This window comes from Lepus europaeus, chromosome 6 (genome assembly GCF_033115175.1).
Source record: "Lepus europaeus isolate LE1 chromosome 6, mLepTim1.pri, whole genome shotgun sequence".
NCBI lineage: Eukaryota > Metazoa > Chordata > Mammalia > Lagomorpha > Leporidae > Lepus > Lepus europaeus.
This window is the reverse complement of record NC_084832.1, coordinates 79,833,390-79,850,242: the sequence shown is the minus strand read 5'-3', so window position 1 is coordinate 79,850,242 and position 16,853 is coordinate 79,833,390. Positions and strand designations below refer to the sequence as shown.

The window sequence follows — 16,853 nt, the reverse complement described above, 5'->3', positions numbered from 1 at the left end:
CCAATCCTAGGAACACCTGCAACAATTCCTTGCAGCACTGTTGGCAACTGCAGAACACTGGGGACAAGCTGAATGATCACATATCCAGGAGTGACGGATAGACTGTGCTATCGGGCATGCACCAGGCAGATTCATGAGCTGATCAACAATGCTTCCCTAGATACAGTGTTCATTTCCACCTTCAGGTATGTGATGCTACGTAAAACAGAGAGGCATACAAGGACATGCTCATGTATCTGCTCATTTGTACACAGGAAATATAGGGATAATATTAAAGAAAATAACTAAAGGGATTGGTTAACTATAGAAGGTCAAAGAGACAAGCACAGAAAATTGGTAGTAGGGATAAGGAAGGAGTGATACGTCTCTGAGCACGCTTCTTTTTTAAAAAATATTTATTTCTTTGTTTTCATTTTATTTGAAAGGGGAGGAGAGAAAGAGAACGATTTCCCATCTACTAGTTCCTTCCCCAAAATGCCTTTATTGGTCAGGACTAGGCCAGGACGAAGTTAGGAGCCTGGAACGCAACCCGGGTCTCCCATGCGGTGGCAGGGACCCAAGTTCTTTGAGCCATCCCAGCCCGTCTCCCAGGGTGTAGGAAACTGGTTTGGAAGCAGGGGATCAGGATTGAGAGGACAACATCACTTCTGGGAAATCCTTGTCAAAAATGCACAATGTCTATTTCTTTACAAAAAAAGGTCAGACATCTATGTATAGATATCTTAAAAAGGCTGTTTGGCACTTTTCAAAAATGTCAAGGTTATGAAAGACAAAGAAAGACTGAGGAGGCCAAAGGGACCTGAATGCAGGGTGAGGCCCAAGATGGGATTCTAGAACAGGAAAGGGTCATGAGTGGAAAACAGGTGTAATTCCAGTGAGTTTGGTTCATAGTGCTGTGCCAATGTGGACCCCCTGGTTTTGAGCATTGTACACTATGGTTACATGAGATGTTAACATTAGAGGAAGCTGAATGATGGGTATATAGGAACTGCTTATTTTTAAAATTTCATGGTGTTTTGTCCTTTTTTTAAAAAAAGACAATTGGGGCCAGTGCTGTGGTAAAGCCGTCGCCTGCAGTGCCGGCATACCATATGGGCACTGGTTCGAGTCCCGGCTGCTCCAGCTCTCTGCTATGGCCTGGGGAAGCAGTAAAATATGGCCCAAGTCCTTCAGCTCCTGCACCCACATGGGCAACCTGGAAGAAGCTCCTGGCTCCTGGCTTCAAATCGGCGCAGCTCCAGCCATTGTGGCCAATTGGGGAGTGAACCATCAGTTGGAAGACTCTCTCTGCCTCTCTCTCTGCCTCTCCTTCTCTCTCTGTGCAACTCTGACTTTCAAATAAATAAATAAATATTTTTTTTAAAAATGGCAAATAAAAGGCTGTGCATACTAATAGTGTAGAATGTGATGCAATTCGCACACACACAGAGAGGACTCTGTTGAACTAGTTAACATACGCCTCACCTCACATCCTCACTATTTTTTGTGATAAAAACATTTAAAATCTGACTCTTCTCTCCTCGCTAGCTCCTCTCCTCTCTCTCCCTCTCCTTCTCTCTGTTACACTCTCTTCCCTTTTTCCTTCCTCGCCCTTTCCCTCCAGTCTTCTGGGTTTTCCCCAATAAGCCCTTTCCCTTAAAAAAAAAAAAAATTTAAAATCTACTCTCTTAGCAACATGCGTGCATGTCATGTCTTAACTGTCATCACCAGAACTCCCTTCTCTCCAAAGGGGACAACACCTCTCTTTTCACATGCACTATTTTTTGCACTTGCTCTGGAAATCCCAAACTCTTAAAAGGAAAAAAGTTTAAGGGTAAAATCTGGGTAGACAAACCTGAGGGCCTCCAAGTAGAGAGAAGAGCAAAGAAGAACTGCATGGAAAAACAAGTACAGAGGTGGCCTAGCCATTAGACCGCTGCCTATGGTGACCAGGTCCCATTTGGGAGTGCCCACTTCAACCTCTGGTTGCAGCTCTTTATCGTTCCTGCGAATGCACACTCTGGGAGGCAACAGGGTGATGACTCAAGGACATGGATTCCTGCCACCCACCCAATGGGAGACGTGGATGGAGCTTTTGCCTACCAACTTGGGTCCAGTGCAGTCCTGCAGTGCAGGCATTTGAGAAGTGAATCAGCAGATGGGAGATCTGTCAGTCTATCTGTCTGTCTTTATCTCTCTCTATCTCTGCATCTCAAAAACAAACAAAAAACTGTACAGAGGTGGTGGGGCATCAGGGAGAGCAAGGTTTGAACAGCCTTGAGTCACAGTGGACTGGAGCCCAGGGCACCCTCCATGGCCAGGTGAGCTTCTTCAGTGCCCAGCTAGGCCAGGGTCCAAGGTACTGTGAAGCACTGGTGTTTAAAAGATAGAGATCCTGACCTCTAAAATCTGTAATGTTAAAAAAAATAGACCTTTGGGTCTGGCATTATGGTGCATTGAGTTAATTCACTGCCTGCCATGCTGGCATCCCACATCAGAGTGCTGGGTTGAGTCCTGGCTGCTCCAGTTCCAATCCAGCTCCCTGCTAATGACCTGGCAAAGAAGCAGAAGATGGCTCAGCAGCTTGGGTCCCTGCACCCATGTGGGAGATCCAGATGGAGTTCCTTGCTCCTGGTTTCAGCCTAGGCCCTGCAGTTGTAGCCATCTGGGGAGGAGTGAACCAGCAGACAGTTCTCTGTGTATGTGTGTGTGTGTGTGTGTGTGTCTGTGTTACTCTGCCTTTCAAATAAATAAATCTTTTTTAATAAATGAAATTTTTATAATTTTTATAATAACATAGAGGTTTAGTCCATTGGTCTTCTTAGAACAAGGATCTCTAGGCTGGCGCCGTGGCTTAACAGGCGCCGGCACACCGGGTTCTAGTCCCGGTTGGGGTGCCGGATTCTATCCCGGTTGCCCCTCTTCCAGGCCAGCTCTCTGCTATGGCCCGGGAAGGCAGTGGAGAGGATGGCTCAGGTCCTTGGGCCCTGCACCCGCATGGGAGACCAGGAGAAGCACCTGGCTCCTGGCTTCGGATCAGCACGATGTGCCGGCCGCAGCAGCCATTGGAGGGTGAACCAACGGCAAAGGAAGACCTTTCTCTCTGTCTCTTTCTCACTGTCCACTCTGCCTGCCAAAAAAAGAAGAAGAAGAAAAAAAAAAAGAACAAGGATCTCTAGCTAACAAGGATGGGACATGGCTCAAGTAATTGCTAACTCAGCTCTTACAGTTAGACAAACTGAGCAGTCTAATGAAACTACACAAGGTCTATGTTACACCAATCAAATCTATCCTTTTCCTAATCTTTTTTACAGCAAAAAAAGAAAAAATCAGATTTCAAAAACTTGCCTTCCTAAAAAGTGGGAGGTGTGACATGGCAAATAAGCAAAATGAATTGGCTTGGGCTGACCACCTGCCTGAGAGACACATTCGGGTACCTCCAGTGACTTGCAAGCACATAAGAGACCCAGATTGAGTTCCAGACCTTTGGCATGACCCAGGCCTGTCCATTGCAGCTGTTCAGGGAGTGAATCAGTAGATGGAAGACCTCTGTCTCTGCCTGTCTGCCTTTCAAATAAATAAAAATACATAAATAAAACTCTTGTAAAAACTTGAGAACATACCTAATATCTCTGATATTTTTGTGGAGTTTTCTGTTGGGGAGCACGGGCAATCTTATGTCATGAATTTACATGTTATATAAAAAAAGCAAAGTGACAAATGTGATTCATATGAATCTGTAACTGGAAATGTCCATGGAGTTAGCTAATTTATATTTAGTTCTTTTTTTGTATAGAGATGTCTAATATTATTAGTTCTCTAACATTTAAGCTTCCTTCATTGGAGTAAATTTGCTAAATATTAAAAAATGTAGGGAGGTGGGGATAGCTGCATCAGATGAACAGCATAAAAGAATGGAGCAATGAAAACCAAGACTGGAACTTGAAGGAGCCAGAGCCACATGTTAGAGTCACTTGGATATCAGTCTAAGGGCTGAGAAGTCCCAGACAGTTCCAAGCCAGGCAAAGAAGGGTTGTAGCCGGCAGGCTGGTCCGGCAGCCATATCTGAGATATGATGATTATGAAGGAATCACGGTGACTATGAGGGGAATTAATGAGGGCATGTATTAGGAAAGTGGCAGCATAACTGGAGAAATGAGGTTATTATGCGAGAACTATTACAGGGAGCTGACAAGACATAGTAGCTGGTGGAATGCAAAGGCTTAGAAAGGAAAGTAGTCCAAAACAATACTGGGCTTACAGACTGGCAACCCAGAGAGAGGGATATAAACAGAAATCAATTCATCTAAGAAGAAGACCAGATGTGGGGAAATTATATGGAACAAATTATACAAGGGCACTTTAAAAAGTTGGTGGAAATGAGAATTGGAAGATAAGCTTATTCTGATGCAAAAAAAAAAAAAAGAACATGTTGAAATCCATGCATTTGAGGTCTTCAAAATATTCATGGAAATGTATACTGTGACAAAGCAATGCATGGACTTCATGCATTCAAGGTTTTGGGAAGCGAGAATAAACATAGATTTTAATTCTATTTCCATGAACTATTTGAAGTACCCGTATGCAGGTGAATTTTAATGTGTAAATGAAAAATTTATATCCAGGACACAGTCAGAAATTAGAGCCTTGGGCTTGGCAGAAATACCTGCATTCTCCAAAAAGGAAGGGAAGGAGCAAGTGTTTAGCCTAGCAATTAAGACACCTGTGTTCCACATTGGATGCCTGGCTTCATTTCCTAGCTCCAGCTCCTGACTCCAGCTTCCTGCTACTGAAGACCCTGGAAGGCAGCAGGTGATGCCTCAAGTAGTGGGGCCCCCGCCACCCAGCTTATGTTTTGGCCTGGCCGAGTCCTAACCATCACAGGCATTTGGGGACTAAGCCAGCAAGCATTTAGGGAGTGAGCCAGTAAATCAGCTTGCTCTCAATCTCTCTCTCTGTCTGCCTCTCAAATGAGTAAGTAAAAATGTTTTTATTTAAAAAAGGAAAATACTTGTTATTTTATGTGTGTATCAATGCCCCTCAAGAATCTGCACAAAGGAGAACGTAGTTCCTGATGGAATGGAGAGCAGGTGGCTGGGAGAGTAGACCCGACAGGGATTCCAGACAGGAGAATATAATCTACTTCAATACATAAAAAGGAGAAGTCTATTTATCCAGGGTAAATGTTAACAGCTTACAAAATATAGCCTCCAAAGGAGAACTTGCGAAAGCTATAATTTTAAAATTACTTTACCGTGGGATATGGTGATGACTTCCCCACTGATGAATCATTGTCCTTATGATTGATTAAAACACACTTGATCACAGGCAGCTCCTGATTGGCAATAGCCCCAAATATCACAGCTGAGAAAACAACTGGAAAAGAAAAATGCAAGCAGTGAGGTCGAAAAGAAAGCATGTATTTATCTTACAACAAAAGAGCAAAATAAATGTAGTTGGGGACCCTGGGCCACATGATAGTAGGCAGGACAGGCAATCTCATGAAGGGCAAGTCTGCTTCCAGTCAGGAGCTGAGGTACTTGGGGCAGGGCTGGCCCACAAAATGATCTCGACAGAAGGAGGCATCCTACACCTGCTGCCCCGTGTGTCATTGGCTCTGTGTGGCTGTGAAGCTCCAGAACTGAGGCTAGAGCAACTGGGGGACTGAGGATGTTAAGAAGCCACCTTTTTTTTTTTTTTTCTTGAAGGATGCTTGTAGAAGCTGTTCTTTGCAATCAGTGCCCTAGAATGTTCAAAATTATGTGCCTTACTGAGAGTCTGTTTTCACCCAATGCGCTGGATACTCCGTGAGCTTTCCAACCTAGGAGTTTTCTTGAATGATTTCTATGATTCTTTCTCTCTGCTTCACTTTGTTTTAGCCTATTATCTAGTATTCTTCCCAAAAAACGATGACGCTGGACAGCCTTCTAAGTAAGTGTCCATTGTCTGCTCTACACACACGGCGTGTGGCATGTTGTCCAATATGCTCTGAAAGTTCATCTTTGGATCTGGTCTCACCAGCTGGTCAGATCCCCCAGAGAAAACTTTTCTTTCCACCTAGCGGTTAACATGCCCATGTTGGGAGCTGGGGCTGGCAGTTGCACTCTGTTAGGGTCCTGCAGCAGGAGGCTGGCTCTGTGAGTTGGCTTTCTTCATCTGCTTTAACACTCTCAAAGTTTTATTTTCTCCTTTCCTTTTCTGTTTGTGTTAATAGATTCAGATCTTTGTTTTGTGAAGTTTTTTGAGAGCTTTATTGAGGCACAATGGACAAATAAAAATGGCATATATTTAGAGCCCATGTGGTACTATTTTTGATAAATGTATATCTTGTGAAATAAATACCACAGTCAAGCTAACATACCTATCCATCTTTTCTCATACTTCCCATCTTTGTGTGCAGAGAACATTTAAGATCTACTCTCTTAGCAAATATGTAGGCTTATTGCTTTAAAAACACTACCTGCTGTTTAACTGGTCTGTTGGTAGAGACAGGAGGTAAAGACACACACTCAACCATCTTGGTCCCAGAGACTCTGCTGTTCCACTCTCTAATGCTTTTTCTTTCCTACTATTTATTGTAATGTAGTTTAGTTAGGCATGATTAACTTATCAGTTTCATACATTGAAATTGTATGTATGTATGTATATATATATATAAATCATGGTTTTTTTTCTCAAAAAGTTCCAGGAACATTTGATTATGAAAAAGCTATGAATGGATTTCCAAATTGTTTGTTTCCCAAATAATGTCACTTTTAAATTGCATGTCCCATGCATGTTTTCATGTACCCTGGCTGTATATATACACATCAAACCATTACCACGATCAACACAGCGAGCTTATCCGTCACCCCCAGAAGTTCCCACGTGGCCCTTTGTGACCCAGACCTCCCACTAACCCCACTCATTCATACCAAGCAACCTCTGTTTTCCTTTCTTTCACTTTCGATCAGTTGGAATTTTCTAGAATTTCATGCAAATGGAACCCAACAGTATGAGCTCCCTTTTATGGGGGAGGGGCACAAGGGTTCTTTCGCTCTATGTTTACTTGAGTCTTGTACATAGTATAGTGTATGTCAGTAGTTCATTCCTTTCATTTTCCCCCTCCCTCCCTCCCTCCCTCCCTCAGTTCATTCCTTTCAATTGCTGAACAGTAATGTATTATATAGATATAGCACAACATTCTAATCCGTTCATTCATCAATAGGTACTTGGGCTGTTTCCACTTCTGCACCTACAAATAAAGCTGTTGTGAATGTTAGTACAAAAGTTTTGGTACAGGGGCCGGCGCTGTGGCATAGTAGCTAAAGCTGCAGTGTCAGCATCCCATATGGGCGCCAGTTAGAGTCCCAGCTGCTCCACTTCCAATCCAGCTCAATGCTAATGGTCTAGGAAAGCAGTGAAAGCTGGCCCAAGTGTTTGGACCCCTGCACCCACATGGGAGACCTGGAGGAAGCTCTTGGCTCCAGGCTTCAGCCTAGCTCTGGCCATTGTGGACCTTTGGGGAGTGAACCAGTAGATGGAAGATCTCTCTCTCTCTCTCTGTCTCTCCTTCTCTCTGTCTGTAACTCTGCCTCTTAAATAAATACATATTTTATTTTAAAAAAACTCTCGATATGGACGTATATTTTTAGTTCTCTTGGGTAATTACCAAGGAATTGCATGTTTGAGTCCTATGGTAGGTGTATATACAACTTTTTAAGTGTCAAAGGGTTTTCCACAGAAGTTGCAACATTTTACATTCCCACTCACAGGGTATGGGGATTTCAGTTGTGTCATGTCTTTGCCAACATTTGGTATGCTGAGATTTTTAAAATTTCAGCCTTTGTAATAGATGTGTTGTAGCTCACTGAATATTTGAATTTGTAATTTTTTACTGACTAATAATGTGGAACTCCCTTTCAGATGTTCCTACAGTTTCTTTGATTGCATGTATGTTCACTGAGTTTTTCTAAATGAGAAAAGTTATACGTATCCATGGAGTATAATGTGATGTTCTGAACCAAGTATACATTGTGGAATGATTAGATAGAGCTAAATCAATATATCCATCAACTCACTTACTCATTTTTAAAATTCTACTCTCTTGACAATTTTCAAATATACAATGCATTTTTAAGAAAGATTTATTGGCCAGCACCTTGGCTTAACAGGCTAATCCTCTGCCTTGCAGCGCTGGCACACCGGGTTCTAGTCCCGGTCGGGGCACCGGATTCTATCCCAGTTGCCTCTCTTCCAGCCCGGCTCTCTGCTATGGCCCGGGAAGGCAGTGGAGGGTGGCCCAAGTCCTTGGGCCCTGCACCCATATGGGAGACCAGGAAAAGCACCTGGCTCCTGGCTTCGGATCAGCGCGATGCGCCGGCCGCAGCGGCCATTGGAGGGTGAACCAATGGCAAAGGAAAACCTTTCTCTCTCTCTCTCTCTCTCTCTCTCACTATCCACTCTGCCTGTCAAAAAAAAAAAAAAAAGATTTATTTACTAGCTTTTGAAAGTCAGAGTTACAGAGAAAGTGGGAGAGATGGAGACAAAGAGGTCTTACATCTGCTGGTTCACTCCCAGATGGCCACAGTGGCCAGGGGTATGCCAGGCCAAAGCCAGGAGCCAGAAGCTTCATTCTCATCTCCCACACAGGTGGCAGGGGCCCAAACACTTGGGCCATCGTTCCACTGCTTTTCCCAGGCCATTAGCAGGGAGCTGGATTGGAAGTGGAACAGCTGGGACACAAACTGGTGCCCATACGGGATGCCAACATTGCAGGTGGCGGTTTTACCTATTATGCCACAATGTTGAATCCACAATGTATTTTTTTTAAAGATTTATTTATTTATTTGAAAGTCAGAGTTACACAGAGAGAAGGAGAGGCAGAGAAAGAGGTCTTCAATCTGCTGGTTCACTCCCCAAATGGCCGCAATGGCCGGAGCTGCGCCGATCTGAAGCCAGGAGCCAGGAGCTTCCTCCGGGTCTCCCACATGGGTGCAGGGGCCCAAGGACTTGGGCCATCCTCCACTGCTTTCCCAGGCCATAGCAGAGAGCCAGATCAGAAGTGGAGCAGCTAGGACTAGAACCGGCACCCATATGGGATTTCGGCACTTCGGGCCAGGGAGTTAACCCACTGTGCCACAGTGCTGGCCCCCACAATGTATTTTTTAACATGAACATTTTGACATTTATTTATTTGTTCATCCCTCTATGCAACTAACAAATAATGAGTACTTACAATGGCCTAGAGAGAGAAAAATACATAAAATACAATAAATTACTGACATTTGTCTTATTTTACACAGTGTTATTATCTACATCGACTATGTACTTTATCAGATATGTAATTGGCAAATACTTTCTGCCAGTCTGTGGTTTGCTTTCTAAAGATGTCCAATTTGCCAAGTTTTTTTTTATAAATTACACTTTTGACTTTGTACCTAAAAATATCTTTGTCCAATGTAACGTCAGTTTTCTCCTAGATGCTATGGTTTATGATGAGCCTTATGTTTTCCACTTAGATCTCTGATCCATTTTGAGTTAACTTTTCATACAATGTGACTTATGGAGGAAAGTTTTGCACATGAATGGTCAACTGTTCTGCCATCATTTGTTCAAAGACTATGGTTTCTCTACTGAATCACCTTTATTTTTATTTATTTATTTATTTTTTGACAGGCAGAGTTAGAGAGAGACAGAGACAGAAAGGAAGGTCTTCCTTTTCCGTTGGTTCACCCCCCAAATGGCTGCCTGCTACAGCTGGCATGCTGTGCCGATCCGAAGCCAGGAGCCAGGTGCTTCTCCTGGTCTCCCATGCGGGTGCAGGGCCCAAGCACTTGGGCCATTCTCCACTGCCTTCCCGGGCCACAGCAGAGAGCTGGACTGGAAGAGGAGCAGCCAGGACAGAATCCGGCGCCCCAACCAGGACTAGAACCTGGGGTGCCAGTGCCGCAGGCGGAGGATTAGCCTAGTGAGCTGCGGCGCCGGCCGATTTGGGGATTTTTAATGAAAAAAAATTTTTTTTTAATTTGAAAGGCAGAGAGCAAGAGAGAGACAAGTAGAGAGACAGACAGATCTTCCCTCCCCTGATTTATTCCCTAAATGCCCACAGCAGCCAGAGCTGGGTGGGGACAAAGCCTGGAGCCTAGAACTCCATGCAGGTCTCCCACATTAATGGCAGGGACCCAAGCACTTGAGCCATCACTTACTGCCTCCCAAGGTCACATTAGCAAGAAGTGGGTCAGAAGTGGATCCAGAACTGAAATTCAGGTGCCCCAATATAAGACGTGGGTGCGGAGCCGCTTCCTAACTGCTGTGCTAAACACATGCCCCGAAATCTGCTTTTGTTTTGTGTCTATCTACTGGTTTTCCTTTTTTATTCTGTGAATACAGTGAGCCACATTGATTGATTTTCAAGTGTTAATCAACCTGGAATAAACACCAGTTGGGTATGAAGTACTATATTTTTTTAAGATATTGTTAAAATCATTTTGTTAATTTTTGATTACAAATTTTTGCATTTACATTCATAGCTGTCTTTGGTCTATACTTTTTTTTAAAAGATTTTATTTATTTATTTATTTATTTGAAAGGTAGAGTTACAGACAGAAAGAAAGGTCTTCCGTCTGTTGGTTCACTCCCCAAATGGCCACAATTGCCAGAGCTGCGACGATCTGAAGCCAGGAGCCAAGTGCCTCTTCCCAGTCTCCCACGCGGGTGCAGGGGCCCAAGGACTTGGGCCATCTTCTACTGCTCTCCCAGGCCATAACAGAGAGCTGGATTGGCAAAGGGGCAGCTGGGACTAGAACTGGCGCCCACATGGGATGCCAGCACCGCAGGTGGAGGATTAACCTACTGCACCACGGTGCCAACCCCGGTCTATACTTTCCATATCTCTGACTTTGGTGAGTGAGTTTGAGAGGTGTTATCTTCTTTTCAGTTTTCTGGAAGAGTTTCTGCAGATCAGTTTTATTTTCTCTTTAAACATTTAACTGATTTCTTGGTGAAGCCACCTGCTCCAATAGTGTTCAATGTGAAAATATTTTTAACCACAGTTCAATGTATTTATTATGACATTATTTAGGTTATCAATGTTTCTTAATGAGTTTTGGTAGTGTAGTTTTCAACAAATTTTTCCATTAAATTGAAGTTTGCAAAATATAAGCATGGGGTCACTAATAATATTTCTACTACACATATATACATGTTTTAAAGATTTATTTTATTTGTTTGAAAGGCAGAGTTACAGAGAAAGAGAGGGACAAATAGAGGTCCTCCACCTGCTGGTTCACTCCCCAAATTGCTGCTACAGCTGGGGTTGGGCCAGAAGAAGCCAGGAGCCAGGAGCTTCATCCAGGTCTCCCACATGGGTGCAGGAGCCCCATTTTTTAAACTTATTTGTGTCCTCATATGCGGGATTGATCTTTTTTAGGTAACATTTCAGTCCCTTTTCCAATAGTATAACAAAATACCTGACATAGGCTAACTTTATAAGTGAAAGTGGCTTATCTGGCTGGTAGTTCTGGTGGCTCAAGGGCATGGCACACCTATCATCAGTTCAGCTGTGGTGGGGACCCCATGCCATTATGGTAGGAGTGCCTGTCGGGAGGAGGCAATCACATGCTATAACAGGAAGCTCTGCCTCAGGCTTTTATTACAGCTTCCCCATGTGGGGAACTCCCTGCAGGAGACCAGCACTCCCTTCCTGGGACAAGCCCCCAGCTGACCGAAAAGGCTCCCACCAGACCCTCTGAGAGGCCACACCTCCCAACACCTTCCCACCGAGGACCAATCTCCCAACATGTGAACCTTTGGGGAGAAAACTCAAACAAATCCAATTCAACTTCCACCTTTTCATTGTGATACTTTGATCGTTAAATGTATTGGGATGATTGACATGATTCAGTTATGGTTGGCTTCTGGTGAGGGCTCTTCTGGCTGACAGACGGCCGCCTCCTCACTGTGGCCTCACATCACCTTTCCTGGGGTCCCTCGCTTTATAAGGACACCTGTTCTAGGCTATCAGGGAGAGAGGCGCCTTTCTCTGAAGGGAGGAAGGAACCTCCACTGTGACACGGCCTTGACCAAACAAGTTCAGAGTCGGTGAACTCAAGGGGCTTCCATAGCCTAGACAGCTCATGGCAAGAGTCTCGGGTGATTGCTGATGTCATAAATAAGAGTGCCAATTGTTAAATCAACAACGGGAGTCACTGGGTACATGCTCCCCACGTAGGATCTCTGTCCTTAATGTGTTTTACTATGAAACTTAAAAACACTACTCGTCGAACAATACCCTATACCTTGTGCGGTTGTGTGAGTGCAGCCTGTTGAAATCCTTGCTTAGTATATACTAAGTTGATTTTCAGTATATGAAGGTAATTGAAAATGAAACTCGATGAAGGGCGGGATGGGAGAGGGAGTGGGAGAGGGGAGGGCCACAGGAGGGAGGGAGGTTGGGGGGGAGCCACAACAATACAAAAGTTGCACTTTGTAAATTCACATTTATTAAATAAAAAAAAAACTATATAACAAACAAAAAAAAAAAAGAAAAAAAAACTTAAAAAAAAAGGACACCTGTTCTATCAGACTAGGACCCTGCTACCCTAATGAGTTCATCACATCTTACCTAACCTCCTTACAGGCCCTATCTCAGAACACAGTCACACTGGGGTTACAGCTTCAATATATGAATTCTTGAGAAGAACGATTCAGTTCCTAGCGTATATTGTAACATGAAAGAATTCACTAGTATTTTAGCTTTGCTGAAATATGGTCTATTATCTACCTTATATTATGTTTTATTTTACAATTTGAGGAAAAGGCTAATAAAAGAATCAGCCAAAGCAATCTGTTCTGCTTCTTTTCTCTTTTCACTGTAACATGATTAAGTTTAAATCTCCTGTCTGTCCTTGATTTTCTATCTGTTCCATCTATTCTTTGTTGCCTTTTCCTCTTTTCCTGCCTCTTTTGGGAATACTTGAAGTGTCTTTGTTCAGTTTTTTTTTTTTTTTTACTCCATTTCCTTTCTTGGATTATTAGCTTTAATGCTTTATTTTGTTATTTTAGTAATTGCCTTCAGGTTTGTAGAACATATCATTACTTTAACACAGTCTACCCTCAAGAGATGTTAAGTGCTTCATGTATAATACAAGAACCTTACAATAGTATATAGTCCATTTCATCTGTCTCAGGCTTTGTGTTTCTGCTCTTATACCTGTATTTTTATATAAGCTATCAATCCCAAAAGACACTGTTACAATGTTTGTTTTAAATGACAATTATCTTTTAAAGGAATTTAAACATTAAGGGAAATTTTATACTTATTCATTTCTGGTGCTTTTCAATTCTTTGTACACCCAGGTTTTCATCTTGCATTATTTTCTTTCCACCTCATTCGTGAAAGACATTTTTTCCTGGATAAAAAATTCTATATTCCTAGCAATGTTCCTTCAGTTCTTTTAAAAAATGCCACTTCAATCTTTTGGCTTACATTGTTTATGACTAGAAACCTGCTGCATGAATATATCTTTTTCTTTGGATGCTTTTAAGATCTCCTCTTTATCACTGACTTGACCCAATTTGATTATAACAGGTAGTTTTCTTCATGAGTCACATGCTTGGGTTTCACTGGGCTTCTTGGATAGGAGGCTTTTCAATTTTATCAAATTTGGAAATTTTCCCTTTATTATTTCTTCAAAGATCTCTTTTTCCCTTTATTATTTCTTCAAAGATCTCTTTCTTTCCTCTTTTTTTTCCCCATTCTCTCCTTCAGGGACTCTAATCACACTCACATTTGTCCACCTGGAGTTCTATAGCTCACTGATTCTCTGTTCATTTTATTTTGTCTTTTTTTCCTCTATTCATTTTGCAAAGTTTCTCTTGCTAAGCTTTTAAGTTCACTCATCTTTTTGTCAAGATTTATTTATTTTATTTGAAAGTAAGAGTTACAGATAGAGGGAGAGATGGAGAGAGAGAGAGAGAGAGAGGGAGAGAGAGAGAGAGAGAGAGAGACTCTCTATCCACTGGTTCACCCCTTAAATGCTACAAGGGTTAGGGTTGGGCCAGACTGAAACTGGGAACCAGGAGGTTCACCCAGGTCTCCCACATAGGTGGCAGGGGTCCAAGTACTTGGAATATCTTCCACCACTTTCCCAGGAGCATTAGCAGGGAGCTGGGTCAGAAGTGGAGCATCCAGGACACGAACCAGCGCCTGTATAAGATGTTGGCATTGCAGGTGGCAGCTTAACCTGCTATGTCACATTGCCAGCATCCTCATATTTTCTTCTCTAATCTTTAATCTGTCCCCAATCCTATCCAACATCATGATAGTTTTCATCTCTAAATGTTCAATGTGGATGATTTTTTATACCTACTATGTCTCTGCTTAATACGTACTATCCTTCCTCAATGTTCAGGAATATATAGAATAGATATAATCGCTGTTTTAGTATTCTTGCCTACTAATTCCTCATTCTACATCATTTCTGGACCCCACTTAGAAACAGATTTTAATCATTTAAAACCTTTTTTCTTAATTTAAAGGCAAAGAGATAGAGACACAGAATAGACAAAGACTTTTCATTCACTAGTTCACTCCCCAAATGCCTGCCATGGCCAGGACTGCACCAGGTTGAAGCCAAGAGCTAGGAATTCAGTCCAGGTCTCCCATGAGGTTGCCAGGGACCCAACTACTTGAACTGTCACCTGCTTCCTCACAGGGTGTACATTAGCAGTAAGTCAGAATGGGAAGTGGAGCCACAACTCAAACCCAGGCACTCCAATGTGATGCAGGCATCACAAGTGGTACATTAATCACTGTGCCTAAGGCTCAACCTGATATTAATCCTTACGATGGGCTGAATTATTCTTTTCATTGACTGGTAATTTATAACTGGGTGTCAAAACATTGTGAATTTTACCTAGTAAAATATATTTTTGTCATTTTGTAAATATTCATTCACATTTTATCACTAAATTCATGTAAACACTTTGTTCCTTTTCAGGTCTCAATTTTAAGCATGGTCAGATATGACCAGAGCATTGTTTAGTCCAGGGCTAATTTTTCTCCATTAGTAGACTTCCTGGAAATTAATTAGCATCATCAAAATTGGTAACTTCTGCTCTTCAAAAGACATTGTTAAGAAATGAAAAGACAGGCCGGCGCCGCGGCTCACTAGGCTAATCCTCCGCCTTGCGGCGCCGGCACACCAGGTTCTAGTCCCGGTCGGGGTGCCGGTTCTGTCCCGGCTGCCCCCTTCCAGGCCAGCTCTCTGCTGTGGCCCGGTAGTGCAGTGGAGGATGGCCCAAGTGCTTGGGCCCTGCACCCCATGGGAGACCAGGATAGGCACCTGGCTCCTGCCATCGGATCAGCACGGTGCGCCGGCCGCAGCGCGCCAGCCGCAGCGGCCATTGGAGGGTGAACCAATGGCAAAGGAAAACCTTTCTCTCTGTCTCTCTCTCTCTCACTGTCCACTCTGCCTGTCAAAAAAAAAAAAAAGAAATGAAAAGACAAGCCACATATTTTGAAGAAAATATTTTCAAAACACATATCTGATAAATGACTTGTATTTACAATACACAAAAAACTATTAAAACCAATAACACTACTAAATAATAATAAATGACCCAATAAAAATGGGCAAATGATGTAGGAGATACTGCACCAATTAAAATTTGGATAGCAACTAAGCATGCAAAAATGTTGCATAAGATCATTAGTCATCAGGGAAATGCAAAGTAAATGTTACAATGACATACTGTTAGCCCAAATATTAGAATGAGTAAAAGCAAAAATAAGAAACTGACAATAGCACGTGCTACCAATGGAATCGAGCAACTGTAACTCTCATACATTGTTGGGGAGGAAGAACAATGGCGCAATTCCCTTGGAAAACAGCGGCTCCTTCTAAAGCTAAACATTATCTTAGCACGTAGTCCAGCAATGCAATACCATTCCTAGGTATTTGCCTGCAGGAAATTAAAACCTATACTCATACAAAAACCTGTACTTAAATATTTAATAAGAGTTCTGTTCACATAATAACTGGAAGCAAATATGCGACAGTCAGCTGGTTATGGGATAAACAAACTGTGGCATGTCCATACAATAGACTACGACTTAGGAATGAAAAAGAAAAAAAATTACTGATATATGTAAACAATATGGATAAACCCCAAATATTCTGCTACATGCAAATCAGGCCACATACTGCGGGGCCGCTGTTGTGGCACAGCAGGTTAAGCTGTTGCTGTAACACCAATATCCCATATTGGAATGTCTGTTAGAGTCCTGGCTGTTCCACTTCCAATCCAGTTTCCTGCTAAAACCCCTAGGAAGGCAGTGAAAGACGGCCCAAGTGCTGTCCATGTGGGAGACCAGGATGGAGCCCCTGGCTCCTGGCTTCTGCCTGGCCAAGCTCTGGCTGTTTGGGGAGTGACCCAGTAGATGGAAGATCTCTCAGTGTCACTTCTTCTCTCCCTCTGCTGCTCTGTCTTTCAAATAAATTAACCTTTTTAATAAAAATATTTTCATATTTACATATTATATAGTGTATGATTCAAATAACAGGACGGACATTTTGGAGGAGGTTACTGGGGACTCGGGGTCGGAGCTGACTGTAAAGGGAACTTTCTGAGGGAATGGGAATGTTCTATGTCTCACTGGTGTGCCAGTGTCGTGACTGGGTGTGCTAAACTTTCAGCAAGATACGCCAAAGGGGTGGACTTTACTGTACCATGAACATGAAAGTTCTTTGCAAGAATCCATCCCAAAACCCCTGGTGGAAATTCCCACAGTCCAGTCGCAAACACGGAGCAATGCGGACAACTTTGAAATGCAGGAGAGTGCTCAGTGCGATAGTTTGAAGGGACAGGACTGGAGCGGGGGGGGGGGGGGG

The 16,853-nt window shown here is 42.9% G+C and overlaps 1 protein-coding gene across 1 annotated transcript in view; it reads right to left on the bottom strand.

Moving 5' to 3' along the window:
• FLT3 (fms related receptor tyrosine kinase 3) overlaps window positions 1-16,853 on the bottom strand; it is an 84,816-nt gene that overhangs the window by 59,772 nt on the left and 8,191 nt on the right. The window contains exon 2 of the mRNA XM_062194435.1: window positions 5,234-5,355. Coding sequence (XP_062050419.1) covers window positions 5,234-5,355 — 122 coding nt within the window. The remainder of the gene's footprint in view (window positions 1-5,233; window positions 5,356-16,853) is intronic.